This window comes from Podarcis melisellensis (genome assembly GCF_964234715.1).
Source record: "Podarcis melisellensis genome assembly, chromosome: 13".
In the NCBI taxonomy this organism is placed as follows: domain Eukaryota; kingdom Metazoa; phylum Chordata; class Lepidosauria; order Squamata; family Lacertidae; genus Podarcis; species Podarcis melisellensis.
The window spans coordinates 30,105,680-30,120,514 of NC_138545.1; the positions used below are offsets into that span (position 1 = coordinate 30,105,680).

At 45.3% G+C, this 14,835-nt stretch overlaps 1 protein-coding gene and 1 long non-coding RNA gene across 2 annotated transcripts in view; one reads left to right on the forward strand and one right to left on the reverse strand.

Annotated features, from left to right (window-relative positions):
• IGFBP4 (insulin like growth factor binding protein 4) overlaps positions 1-14,835 on the forward strand; it is a 38,734-nt gene that overhangs the window by 18,558 nt on the left and 5,341 nt on the right. The window contains exon 2 of the mRNA XM_081886534.1: positions 14,001-14,167. Coding sequence (XP_081742660.1) covers positions 14,001-14,167 — 167 coding nt within the window. The remainder of the gene's footprint in view (positions 1-14,000; positions 14,168-14,835) is intronic.
• LOC309355605 overlaps positions 1-14,835 on the reverse strand; it is a 46,700-nt gene that overhangs the window by 16,627 nt on the left and 15,238 nt on the right. The window lies entirely within an intron of this gene.

Below are 14,835 nucleotides of genomic sequence, written 5' to 3' on the forward strand. Positions count from 1 at the left end.
GGGTCTGAGCCCCACATTGGGTGGAATATTTCTGCATTGCAGTGGGTTGTACTAGATGATCCTTGTGGTCCCTTCCAGCTTTATGATTCTATGATCTCTAACATGGATACTGAATGTGGAAACATCCTACCCTGGCTCTCTGAAAATATGGCTGGTGAAGAAACGTCGTATAAGTGGAGTGAAGCTACCGATCTGACAACGGGAAACACACAAGAGCTCACAGAGACAGTGCCCAAGGACAGTAAAAAAATGCAGGCAGCAGAGTTGGTCAAGATACATCTGTCTTTCTGCTTGTGTGAGTATTGGGGTGTTTGTGTACACACATATGCATATACTCACCAAAAAGTAGCTGTACATTGCATAATGCAGGTTGCGGGTGACACTGTGGTCTAAACCACTGAGTCCAAGGCCTGCCGATCAGAAGGTCAGTGGTTCGAATCCCCGCAGCGAGGTGAGCTCCCTTTGCTCAGTCCCAGCTTCTGCCAACCTAGCAGTTTGAAAGCATGTCAAAAGTGCAAGTAGATATGTACTGCTCCGGCGGGAAGGTAAACGGCGTTTCCATGCCCTGCTCTGGTTTCGCCAGAAGCGGCTTAGTCATGCTGGCCACATGACCCAGAAGCTGTACGCCGGTGAGATGAGCGCCGTAACCCCAGAGTCATCCACGACTGGACCTAACAGTCAGGGGTCCCTTTTACTTTACCTTTACACTGCATAAAATCAAATTTATTAGGATTAGCATGACTGCCATGCTGAGTGAATAGTTTCCTGGGAGTAAGCTGCACTGAACTCTGTTGTGTTTACTTCTGACTGCATAAATTCGGCTTGCAAGATACTTCAAGCTTTGACAAAAGGTCTCCAGCCAGCTGAATTGCAAGCTTTAGCTTTTAATTAGAAGTGCAAACTCTCTTGCAAAGAAGTGCTGCTATTTTAAATGGCTAGTGCGAAGTAGGATCTCTGTAAAAGGAAAGAAGCATCTTGCCTTTGCTTGTTTATCCTCCTCATTCTCCCATTTCATTACTGACCTTTTATTGGTATTTCTATTCTTTGTATATAGTATTGTTGTTTTATTGCTATGGCCGATGGCTGACACAAATAAAGATTCATCCATTCATTCCCATTTCATCTATGCTAACCGGCCACAACAGACCTGAAAGCCCCATTATCACCTCATTCCCTTGACAGAGTAAGGAGGGCCCATCAATTGCCCTGATGTTCATACAGATAATGCCATTCCCCTTTTGGGGGTGGGGGATAAGTCATTGAAATTTGCTGCTTTGTGTTCCCTTTCCATGGAGTCCTGCTCCTGCCCCCCCCCAGCACCTGGTAATTGGAACTATACTGCTTCCATATAAGGAGGTTCTCCTCTGTTTTTATGGCTTTTTTCCTGTTTGTTTAACAATTCTAGCCTTATTTGTAATGCTTTCCACAAATTTACTGTGGACAGGCAGGTCTGTTATTTCTTTAAATACCCGCAAACACTTAAAAAACAAACAGACTGCTGTTAACTCTGGCCACTTTCCAGTTACATTGCATTACTTAATCGTTCAGGATGAATAATCAAACCAGTGGTTTTCAAACATTCTGCCTTCGGGAAACATTTTTCACATTGATTCTGCAGAGTCATGCAACAGGTCATCATACGAAGCCACCTAATGGCTTAGTGCAGGACACAGGCTGTTTTGGAGAGGACAGGCGTACATGCAGCTCAATAAAGTCTTGATCAGGCAATAGGTAAAGGTAAAGGGAGCCCTGACCGTTAGGCCCAGTCGTGGCCGGCTCTGGGGTTGTGATGCTCATCTCGCTTTATTGGCCAAGGGAGCCGGCGTACAGCTTCCGGGTCATGTGGCCAGCATGACTAAGCCGCTTCTGGCAAACCAGAGCAGCGCACAGAAACACCGTTTACCTTCCCGCCAGAGCAGTACCTATTTATCTACTTGCACTTTGACATCCTTTCGAACTGCTAGGTTGGCAGGAGCAGGGACCGAGCAACAGGAGCTCACCCCGTCGCAGGGATTCGAACCACCGACTAGCACTGTGCCCTGGAATCCACTCAACTCGGAGAGAGACAGTGTGGTGTAGTGGTTAGACTGTTGGACTAGGACAGTCCAGGTTCAGATCCCCACCTGGCCACAACTATGGAACAGGCACTCTGTGGCATCTGTAATAGTGCCTGTTCTGCAGATCAAAGTGAATAAGTGGACATAAATGATAAGAGTACACCACCTTGAGCGCCCCAGAGGAAAAAGTGGGATATAAATGTGAAGAACAAATAACAAAATAAAGGAAAACTCTTAAATTTCAGGCAAGGTGTCTTTTAGAAAAACTTCTCCACTGCTCCTGCTCATATGACAAACGTTTCCAAAGGACATCAGGGTTCCTTAACAGTTTCTGAATTAATCTCAATTAAATCAACCCAATAAAAAAAGAGGAAGGCTAGGGACAGATAGGCTAAGCTGATCTGCCCATATCCACACAAGGAAATCTGTGGCACTGCAGGGATGTAAGCCTTCTATGCCCCCAGGCAGCCTGCAAGCACCGCATGCCAATCTCCCCTCAACAGGGCTCTTCTTCAGGGCCTTGGTGGGAGACCGCAGCCTCCTTTAAACTTCAAGCAGCTGTTTCCCTGGCACAGTGCCTTCTGACTGCTATGGTTTAAGAGGCACATAAATAGAAGTAGGGGAGGGAGGGAAGTGGGTGATGGCTTTTACAATGGTTATCAAGCTTTTTCTGGGGTAGCTACTGAGCAGCCTTGACCTACAGCCTGTTGGGAAAGGTGTTCGTACCTTTTGGCTATGAGAATAAAGGGACTGGTTGGCAGGGCCGACCCCGTCATTGGGCAGAGTGAAGCAGCTGCCTCAGTCAAGGAACGTTTGGGATAGGGAATAGCAATGATGCCTTGGAAGACAAGGTTATGTGTGTACCCCGTAAGCTCAGTCTGTTGCTCTCAGGCCTGTTGTTGTCCTACTGGCAGTGTTGAAGTAAGGTTCAATTGCTGCTCCAGCTGGCTTCCATGCGTGAAATTTGGGGTGTGGGTTTGTGGGGCGCCACCCTGTCCTTAGTCCCAGGCAGCAGCATGTCTTGGGCTGGTCCTGCTGCCTGGTTAAGCCTAAATCAGCTTTAACAAGATGTTTCCTCTCCCTCCACGCCTCCACTTCTCCCAAAGCGTCCAAAGCAGCCACCGCTAAGTGCAATTGATGCATTCCTCAAGTTGATTTAGGATGTTGCTTCCTTACCCCTCCCCTCTTAAATGATTTTACCACTTCCTATATTTAGCATTTTTAATTTTGCTCTTAAATTTGAGCAATTTCGCCACATTGCATGAGTGCCAATTAAAAGCTGCCTTTCCCCCCATTTTTTATTATCGTTCAGTGATCTTAAAGCTGTCTAGAAGAAGCAGTGAACTATTCTTAAGCCTTCCTGCCAACCTAGCAGTTCGAAAGCACGTCAAAGTGTAAGTAGATAAATAGGTACCGCTCCAATGGGAAGGTAAACGGCGTTTTCGTGCGCTGCTTGGGTTCGCCAGAAGCGGCTTAGTCATGCTGGCCACATGACCTGGAAGGTGTACGCCGGCTCCCTCAGCCAATAAAGCAAGATGAGTGCCGCAACCTCAGAGTCAGTCATGACTGGACCTAATGGTCAGGGCTCCCTTTACCTTTTATTCTTAAGCCTAGTTCTCACAGGTGAGTTCTTTGGCCAATTCTACAACATTTTTGCTTGAGTTCAAGGGATTACATTTGAAAAACAGACAGCTGTCTTCCAAGACTAGAGAAATATGGCCCTCCTTTGCTGTAGCTTCCAGAAATTTATACCCCACTGATGTCAAATCCAGGGTTCTCTTGTTGGAACCTTTCTAGCATCAGCTTCCTCTGCATCTGGTTCTGGACCCAAGGATCAGCAGCATACTTATTCTCAAGCAAAGAACTTGTTGTCTTTTTTGTCAAGGTGATTCGCATCAGTTCCTGGTCCACACTCCTTGTGCGGGTCCCCTGAGGCATGTCCACCTTGATGAACACCTATTCCACGGTCTGGTACCAGCGGCCTCGGGGAGGGGCGCATGGCACCAGCCCGCTGTGCTCTTCAAACGGTGCCGAGACCCACTCAGCGGGTGCCTCACCTCATTCCCCCCACCACGACCCCAGCTCCCTAAAAGCTGCTTTTTAAAAACACTGCAGGGTGCTAAAATGGGGGCGTGTCTGGAGAGACAGTGGGGGTAGCCATAGCCCTGGGTCAGCAGGCAGGAAGAAATCAGGCAGGGAGTGCAGGACACCACCGCAAACACATATGGACACCACCGCGAGCACATATGGACTCACCCGCCAAAAGCGGGAGGTGGGGTGGGGGCACCAAGCCAACAATAATGTTTATGAAAGCCTGTCGCCTGTGTTGTTAACTCTTCAGCTTCTGCTGGGAATCTTAACTCTTTGGCTGCTTTTTCATCCTTAGCTGAAATAGTGCAGCAGATGATGATGATGATTTAATTAAAGATAGATGGGTTTGTGCCAATTAAATTTAAAAAAACAGAGACACAGACTATTGTGCTAAAATGGCCAAGGATAGAGCTCAGAAGAAGAAGAAGAAGAAGAGTTTGGATATGATATCCTGCCTTTCACTCCCTTTAAGGAGTCTCAAAGCGGCTAACATTCTCCTTTCCCTTCCTCCCCCACAACAAACACTCTGTGAGGTGAGTGGGGCTGAGAGACTTCAAGGAAGTGTGACTGGCCCAAGGTCACCCAGCAGCTGCATGTGGAGGAGCGGAGACACGAACCCGGTTCCCCAGATTACAAGACTACCGCTCTCAACCACTACACCACACTGGCTCCCAGAGGGTTAAATGTGGCCAAGCTTCACAATCTGGCCCTTGGGACCCTTACCAGCCACTGTGCCTTTCCCTAGGCTATCATCCCTCACTAGTCTTGCTTCCCACCCTCCTTGAGTGTTTTTGCTGGCCTGAAATGTGTCCTTGAATTCAGATAATGCTTCTTGCTTGCCCGGTTGGATGACAGAGAGGGAGGTTCAAGTGCCTGCAGAAAGCAGCCTACTATACAACAGTAAAATTCACCTTCATTGCTTTGCCTTATTTTGCATCTGACTACCATTGGCACTTTGCCCCAGAAAGGATGCCTAGAAACCTTTTTGTTTTGAAAAAGGTTTCCCACCTTTGGTGTGGAGGGAAATGAAGGTTTATCCAGGTGAGGAGATGAAGAGGCATGGTGCCAGAGCCTGGCCTCCCAAAATGTCAAAACTCCACCTCTTCATAGGCTTCATCTGCACTATACATTTAAAGCAGCGTCATACCACTTTGTACAGTCACGGTGTCCTCCAAAGAATCCTGGGAACTGTAGTTCTTTAAGGCTGCTGGAAGTTGCTAGGAGAACCTTGAATACTCCTCATCTTTGTAGGAGGCAAGTCAGAGAAATTAAGGCAGTCAGTAGTGACAAGAGATGAAGTTCAAGGCCTAATAGACAAAATTTAAAACTGGCAAATCACCAGGTCTGGATGGCATTCACATGAGCGTTCTAAAAGAACTGCAATGTGAAACTGATGGTCTTCTAACAAAACATGTAACTTGTCCCTCAGATCAGCCTCCATCCCTGAGCACTGAAAATAGCCAATATAACCCAATTTTTTTAAAAAAAGGGATCCAGGGGGGAATCCTGGAGATTACAGAAGAGTTAGTTTAACATCTGTCCCAGGAAAACTGGTGGAAATATAAAATAAACAAGCATACAGAAGAACAAGCCTTGCTGAAGCAGAGCCAGCATGGTTTCTGAAAGGGCAAGTCCTGTTTCACAAACTTATTAAAGTTCTTTGAGAATATCAAGCATATAGACAGAGGTGAATGGGTTGATATTGGATGCTTAGTAGTCAGGGAATAAGATGAGAGGTCCTCTTGTGGATCAGGAATTGGCTAAGTTGCAGGAAGTAAAGTATAGGAATAAATGGACAGTTCTCCAAATGAAGAGATGTAGAAAGTGGAGTCCCCCGAGGATCAGTATTGGAAACTGTGCCTTTTAACTTGTTCATAAACAATCTAGAGTTAGGAATGAGCAGCATGGTGGCCAAGTTTGCTGATGATAATAAATTGTTCAGGGTTACCGAAACAAAGAGAAATTGTGAAGCACTCCAAAAAGACCTTTCCAAACCCAGAGAGTGGGCGGTAAAATGACAAATGCAATTCAATGTAATAAGTGTGAAGTTATGCATGTCATAGCAAAAAATATATTTAATTTCACATCTATGTTCGAGACCTTGAGGTCATAGTAGATAGCTCAGTGAAGACATTGATCCGGTATGCAGCAGCTGCAGAGAAGTCAAATTCCATACTAGGGATCATTAGGAAAGGAGTTGAAAATAAAACTGCCAATATCATGCTGTTATACAAATCAATGGTTCAATTGCATTTCGAATACTATGTACAGTTTGGGTCAGCTCACCTCAAAAATATTACTGGAGATTCAGAAAAAGGCAACCCAAATGATTAAGGGGGTGGAGCAATTCCCCGTATGAGGAAAAGCTGTCGTGTTTGAGACTTTTTAGTTTAGGGAAAAGGTGAGGAAGAGGTGACATGATCAAAGTTCAGTGCTTTTTTTCTGGGAGGGGTACGCATAGCCCTAAACATTTTGTGAATCTTTGTACTTTTGTTCATTTACATAACCCTCTGTTTACGTAAACTTTGGGGTGCGCGTGCGGCATACCCGGAAGTATTTTACCGGGTTTCGCCGCACATGCATGCATTCCACATCTATGCTTAACTATTATTTTTTTCTTCTAGTTTTATCCCCATCTCTACTAATTGCAAACGTTTAATCAAAGCCTGCTAATGTACCAATATCTACCATACTTTGCACATAAGCAATAACAATTTCCTGGACTACTTCCCGTTCTTTTCCCTGACTTTGGCTTTGACTTAAATTTCATCAGAAGACATCTGTCAATATTAAGGCAAATTCCAGATCCAGCTCGCCTTCCCTCCAAACTTCTCTCTGTATCCTCTCTATTTTGATTTGTTTACATGGAGGTTGTGCAGCAGAGCTTTCCAAACTGTGTGTCGCGACATGTTACGTGTGTCAGCTTTCAGTCTGTAGGTGTGCCATGTGAACGCTCCCCGTGATCCTCCCAGGGTTGGAAAGGGGTTAGTTTAACCTCTGGTTTGCTAGTAAAACTGAATTGCTAAATGATGCATGTCTAAAAAGTGTGTCACCAACATGAAAAGCTTGGAAAGTTCTGTTGTACAATGTCATGTCAAGAAATTGCCATCCTATAATTTCCTCTGCATTTTTTCATCGCTTTCCTTATTGCAGAAAGTCTGTGGGTTTTTTTTGTTTTTGTTTTAAATAAGAAGTGGGTTTGTTGTGCAAAAGTGCAAAATCCACTTTAATTTCATAACTTGAATTTGCCTGTATCCGCTTGAATCCCACTAATAAAATAGCAACAGGAGCCTAGAATGTAATGTTATTAGTTGCTGGTATGCAAGACTTTTCAAGCTGCATCTAATTCAACTTCATTATATCACCGGTAGTTGGAAAATGTGTGGGCTGTTGGAGATTTTTCACTGTTTTTGGTGAGAGCACCCACTGAAACAGACTTATTGGGAACAGATTTTACAAACACACGGCTTTATTCTACATAGGCCAACAGAGAAATATCCTAACATCATTCTGTTTCATTTGTTGCCATCTGAGAGCCCACTGCTTCCACATAAAGCTCTATTTTTCAGTATTTTGTTGGCAGTCAAAGTGGATTTAGCTTGTAAGGGAAGTGGTTACTTCCTCTACCCCGAACCGGTAGATGGATTACGGGATATAATAATTATGCTGGTTAACTTGCCAGGTTTGAAGAATGAGGGGACAGGGAGGAATCTGATTCCTTTTTATGAGTTGTGGGTTGCATTTCCCACTTTTCTGGCAGCCCAAGAAGGCAATATACATGCACTCCTGACAGATTCAGATTTATTTCTCCTCACTTAACGGAAACCTTATTATTAATGCCCTTCATCAGTCACTGGCTCAAAATACATTTCTTTTTCTTCCGGATGACTTATTTTAGTTATTATTTCAGTATGAGAACGAGTGTATTGTTTGTTAAACTGTACTGCTGATATCAGGTTTTTGATGTGAGATATTATGGCCCACTTCCACACATCCACCCCCCCACCCCCCACCCCGCTTTAAAATAGGTTTGCTGCTTCCCCACTTTCCTTCCTGCTTGTCTTGCACCCAGTCACAAGCATTTAAATGCAATTAGCACCAACAGAAAACCAAAGATGGGCTCTGCGTAAACAGACAGTGTTTACATGTAATCTTAGCCAGAGGCATTATCAATACACACTTCCTTGCTGTAAAGTCAGAGCACCTTAGGAAACCCTGAGTCTTTCCAGAGAGACACAGCTTGGGCTTTATCGCCTAAGAGACAGTTTTAGGATCCCTAACATTTGGCACTAATGGAAGTCAAGCGCTACACCAAAGAGGCTTAGATCCTGCAGAATAAACTCTGCATGTGGCTTATGTTTTCTTACTTTGTACCATTTATTTTGTTTCCAAGAGCCAGGCTTTCAAAGATTTTGGAGACTGGGGCGAAACGGAGGAGATTGTCAGTAGATGTGCTGCTAGTATAGAAGCCAGCATCCAGAAGAGTGACAATGTATTCCAGGGGTCAGCAAACTTTTTCAGCAGGGGGCCGGTCCATTGTCCCTCAGATCTTGTGAGGGGCCGGACTATATTTTGGGAAAAAATAATGAATGAATTCCTATGCCCCACAAATAACCCAGAGATGCATTTTAAATAAAAGGACACATTCTACTAATGTAAAACACACTGATTCCTGGACCATCCGCGGGCTGGATTTAGAAGGTGATTGGGCCGAATCCAGTCCCTGGGCCTTAGTTTGCCTACCCATGATCTATTCTATGTCCACTGAAAGTCCTGCTCGCCCATACCCACTTCCTATGATGTCAGCAACTGTTTTTCTCCCGTAGTCATATGGGCTAGAAGCTTATTTTTCAACAAAAGCTAAGATGTTCAAGGTGCTGCCGTTGTCACCACCATTATTTCCAGCGCCATCAACGTGCATAGTGCTTTGCAGAGTCCTGCTGTCTGTCCCAAATTGCCTGGGATTGTCACGACTATCTGCTGATAATCCTAGGTACCTTGCTGTTGCAAGGAAATCCTCTATTTATTTTTTAACCCTCCCTGCAGGTGGTAGGTAAAGAGATTCCTAATATAGAGCTGACTCACCTACCCCCATGTTTTGCTTAGGGTTGATAACAATCAGTGCTGGTCTCAGTATGGGCTGGAGGAGAGGCAGAGCTGAAAAGCCAAGCCAGCAGCAACACTTTGAGTAGTGCCCCAATTCCTGCTGGATTTGGCGAGAACTAGGGCGGAGTGTGCCAGGAGGCAGCAATTCCTGCTTTGCCTCAGGTGGCGAAATGAGCTGGGCTGCCCCCAAGGAGAGTAAGAGAAAGCAGATACTGAGCATGCAGACATTTCAAACATGAAATATCCTGCCAGCCCTCTTTCTCCAGTGTCAGTCTGATTCCAGCCAACATGGCTTCTCTCTTTGGGCCTGGGGTGGGAGTGGGTAGATCTACAGTCAGGAAGACTGAGCTGGACGTGCCACTGAAGAGGGGCAGGGGGGCAGATAATGGCAGCACAGGTAACAGCAACGGGAGGAGCCAAAATAAACCTGCAGCCACTGCTGATTATTGAAGTCTGGTGGCATATATTTGAGATGGCCGACTTACAGCCCATAAGCCACTTACAATGCCCACATTACTCTGGCCCCTTTCATCCCCTCTGCAGGCCAGCTTGAGCTTGCAAGGTGCTGCTTCTCACCCAGCACCTGTGGAAAATGAAAGGCAACAATCTCCTTTCCAGTGTGGTGTAGTGGTTAAGAGCAGTGGACTCGTAATCTGGTGAACCAGGTTCGATTCCCTGCTCCTCCACATGCAGCTGCTGGGTGACCTTGGGCTAGTCACACTTCTCTGAAGTCTCTCAGCCTCACTCACCTCACAGAGTGTTTGTTGTGGGGGAGGAAGGGAAAGGAGATTGTTAGCCGCTTTGAGACTCCTTAGGGTAGTGATAAAGCGGGATATCAAATCCAAACTCCTCCTCCTCTTCTTCTTCTTCTGCTGCTGCTCACTGGCTCCTCAGGTGCTGATTTTGTCTAGCTAATGGCACTTCCTCAACCATTTCACTCAGAACGTGAGGATGTGTGGTCAAAAAAAAAAAAAAGGCTATGTGCTTCAATTGGTGTAGGGGTAATGTGACCCAAGTAGCACCTCCAGGGCCCAGAGCAAGGGTAACGAAATTTGCAATGATAATTTACCTTTGATAGTTTTGTAGAAGAGGGAATGTATGAAGTAGTGTAACTTAGCTTCTTCATTCCTATTTGCCTTAGGCTCCTCATACCCTTAATCCCAGTCTGTCTCTCTCAAGTTATATTATATTTAACATGAGGCAAAATAATAGCCCCTCACAACAGAAGAGAGCAAAGTGCAGAAAAAACTAACTTTCGTGAGGCTTTGGTGACTGAGTTGGCATGTCTCATTAAACTCTCACACATGTGACCCATTCCCTCATGAAAACACGCACTTCAACTTACACCTTTGCCTAGTGCCTAAAAAATATGTATCTGCTAATTTAGCAAATACAAATGATGAACCTCCCTAGTGCAACATAAAGGCTGTGTACACACTCCCGTTTACTCTGCCTTCAGTGCACTCCCATTGCTGGTTTGCGAAGTTGGCCACAATCCACATCTACCCTGTAGTTTCTTGAGAAATACTATGTATTGATGCATTTCCTCTCAAACCAGCTTTAATCCGATTTGAAAACAAAAAGCCATGCAAAGACATTCAAGCCCCATCACCACCCGCTGGTCTGGACAGAAAAGCAGGTGGCTTGGAAACACATTCAGCTACACTGATGTGCACAGTCACGTGCAAATGCGATTTGAAACACGGCAGGAGGAAACAACCTCGCTGCATTTTCTGCTGGTTATGCATACGCAGTCTGGCTCCTGAACAGCAGAATTTTAAGAATTTGAAAGCTCAGCATATATTAGAAAAAAGGATGAATGTCTCATCAAACTTGCCCCCATAGATGATGGATAGCGATTCTGAACAGGCCTTCTCTGGCTGTCTTCAGTGGGAGGCTGGGATCATACAATGCATCCCAACTAAGCAGATTTGGAGGTTATAAGGCTGAGGGGGAACAAGGAAGAGCATAGCAGCTGCATCTTTGTGGAGGTGTACAAGCAGGAACGAGCCACAGCAAGCCTTGGGCTTGTCCTCATCCTCTCTCCTCTGCCTGTGCAACAAAAGGAAGGAGCTCAGGAGTTTTTGATTTGGATAAGTTATGTCACTTGGAATGACAAACTCCAGTTTCTATTAACTACGGTTAGTTTCAAACAAGCCAACTTCAAACCGTGGTTTCTGAGGCGGACTATCCTCCCTAGTGCAATTTAGGTTGAATTTAACCACTGTTTATTGTAACTGCAATTCTGGGTCCCAATGACATAAAAAAAGTGGAAACGAAAGCTCATAAGATCTTTCCCTCGGCTGTACACTCTTTATGCTTGCTGCATAAAGAGACATTAAGTGACTTACAAAATTTGAAGGTAAGCTCCAGGTGTCTGAAAGACCATCTCCTTCCCTACAGAGCCTCTTGTGTGTTAAGAAAAGAGAGGGGGCCCACTGGGGGGGGGTCTGACGCCCCCCAGATGCTGGGGGGAGATGTTGCTTGGGAGAGGTCATTTCTGTGGCAGCCCCTAAACTGTGGAACTCCCTCTCCACAGAGGTGCAACTGGCACATTCCCTATACAGTTTTTGGTGAATGTGGAAGAGTAGGGCTGGATGATATATCGACCAAAACTGGTTTGAAATCCATACTGTGATATCGGTTTCATAATTTTTGACCTGGCAATATATATTATTATTCATGATGTGTGTGTGCGTGCTATGCAAAAAACACAATGTGGGGAAAACCGTGAAGCCAGCCAATGCCTCTACATAGGTCCATCCTTATTTCAAACATTGTGATATATCGGTATACAGTGGTACCTCTACTTACGTGCACCTCCGGTTACGTATCCTTTGGGATCCGACCGGAACTCCGGAATGGATCCCATTCAGAATCGGAGGTACCACTGTATTGTAATGTTTAGCTGGTGATATATCACAATGTTGAAAACCAGATATTGCCCAGCCTTATTTACTCTGGCATTTGGTACCTGAGAGGTATATTTGTAAGATCTACTCTATTGTTGTGGTGGTGATTTGTTTTAAAATGTTTTTAATGTATTGTAAATGGTTATGACCTGACTGGAGACTTTAGGTTGGTAATAAATAATAACATTAGAAAAAAGAACCATCTATTACCATAAAAGACATGCAATAATCCAGAGAAGGGAGCCAATAAAACAGCAGCAAAACCATATACTGTATTCATATAGCAAAATCACCATTATCTATCAAATGCCTGGGAGGAGGGAGTTTTTTTGTTTTTTTAAACTTGGCACCAGAAATAAATTAATGATGGCACCAGGTGGACCTAACTGGGGAGAGAATTCCAGAGACGAAGACCAACAACTGCAAAGGCTCTCCCCCCTTGCCACCATCCTTCAGGCCTCCCTCAGAAGGGGCACCCAAAAGAGGGCTCAGATGAAGAGCTAAAGGTCTTGCTTCTGCATGCCATGATATACCAGGGGTTGGAAACATTTGGCCCTCCCGTTGCTGTTGCACTATAACCCCCATGGTCATGCTGGCTGGGGCTGATGGGAGATGTAGTTCAGCAACACTTGAAAGGTGAAAGGTCCCCTGTCCTGTGCCAAACCATAGTTTAGAATGAAGTATTAACAAGGTCAGTGTGAGTTTTCTACAGAGGAACCCCTCATAAGGAGACTACTGAATCTGACAAAGAGTTGACACTCAAACAGGTTAAGTGTAATAACTGAAAACAGGAGAGTTTTTGTAAAATAGACTTCTATCCTATTTCTTCAGCCTCTTGTGAAGTTTGCCTCCTATGTTTTTTTTTTTTTGGAAGGGAACAGCAGAGATCTTACCTACAGGAAAAAACCCTGCCCCCTTGCTCTACAGGCAAGCAAAGCCGCATCTCCAGTGTTTGCTAGCTGACGAGAAATTGATCCAAAGTTGCACATAAATGAATGGAAACTTGGATGCGGCCCATTTGGAAAAGAGGGATTAAAGGGAGAACAGCCATACTTTGGAAACTCAGAGGAAGCCAACTGGGCAGGCTTTAGAAGAGAGAAAGGATGGAGGGGAGGGAGGCTGAGGCAATCCATGAAAGGCTTGTATGTGTGCCAACTCAGAGCAGGGTTGGCAAAAAAATACCTTTCATGGCCCAGTTTGCTAGCCACACATCCTCTCTAAGACTTGATTTCTGCCAAGACACAGGCCCAGCTCCTCTTTTGATTGCCATCGCTGGAATATGTGAAGTATTAGCCTCTGAGCATGTGCAGAATGCCTCTGCCTCACCACTCCAGGGGTGCTTGCTTTTGAGCAAAACCTCAGCCGGGGATTAGCTATGGAACCTGCTTTCAGTGCTAGGAACATGCAGGGATAATTTGCTTTGCACCCCAGACAGATTTGCAATGGTAGGTGAACAGGGGAAGGTTTCTCAGTCACAGGCCTTGAACCTGAGATATATTTCCTCTTAGGAACTGCACCAATCTGCTTGAGCATATTGCCTTGTTTCAAACATGCAGGACCAGCTGGTCCACACATCCGACAATGGTCAGCATGAGCTGCATAGTCAATGTGCCTGGCTTCCTCACAGTGAGAACTGCAGGGAAAGAGGAGAATCTTTTGGACTCAGGAAGCCCCCACACTGACATTCCCTGTAAAGCAACCAACGCGGCGGCTAACTGTTGGGGTGTGCGTGTCCTCAAAAACCTGTTGAGACTGCTTTTTGCAAGCTCCAGCCCCTAAAACAAATCCCCTCTGGCAATTATTTTCATGCCGCTGTGACTTCATTCCTATTTAGATCCCGAGGAGGTTGACCTCCCGCCCACCATCAACTTCAGCCCCTGCAGCATCCAAGACAGAAAATGCCGTCAGAAGCAGCAAGCAAGGAACCGTGAGCGGATAAACACTGTTGTCAAAATGAGGACCAGTGGGAACCTGCCCATCCGGGAGGATACCCGGCCAGTGGTGAGGTGTCCTGGTTTCTCTTCAGGGGTGGGGGAACGAAAAGCCACCATCTGAGCAGATTAGGTACCTCCACTTCTGTCGCCTGACTTTGCTGTCCTTTAAACCTTTGGCCCTCCAAGGTTGCTTCCAAATGAGCCATTTAATGAACATTTTGTCCGGATTTTGTGAGCACTTCAGTGTGCTTTCAGATCAGGATTATGGCCAGAGTTTGTGGGGAGGTGAAATGGCAATGGCTCTTTACTGAGCATTTTTCTGATTTGCTTGAGGGGAGGTAATATAGTGTTGCCACAAGCAAGTGTCGTCCTACACTACCCAGTGCACTTCCCCATCTCTTTCCTTATTGCAAAAAGTCCATATTTGGGGGTGGGTGCAGGGTTCAACTGAATCAACTTCAAAACAAAAAAAAATCCTTCCAGTAGCACCTTAAAGACCAACTAAGTTAGTTCTTGGTATGAGCTTTCGTGTGCATGCACACTTCTTCAGATACACATGCATGCACACGAAAGCTCATACCAAGAACTAACTTAGTTGGTCTTTAAGGTGCTACTGGAAGGAATTTTTTTTGTTTTGACTATGGCAGACCAACACGGCTACCTATCTGTAACTGAATCAACTTCAACTGTGCAAACTTTAGCTCTGAATCAACTTCAACTGCGCAACCTGAATTT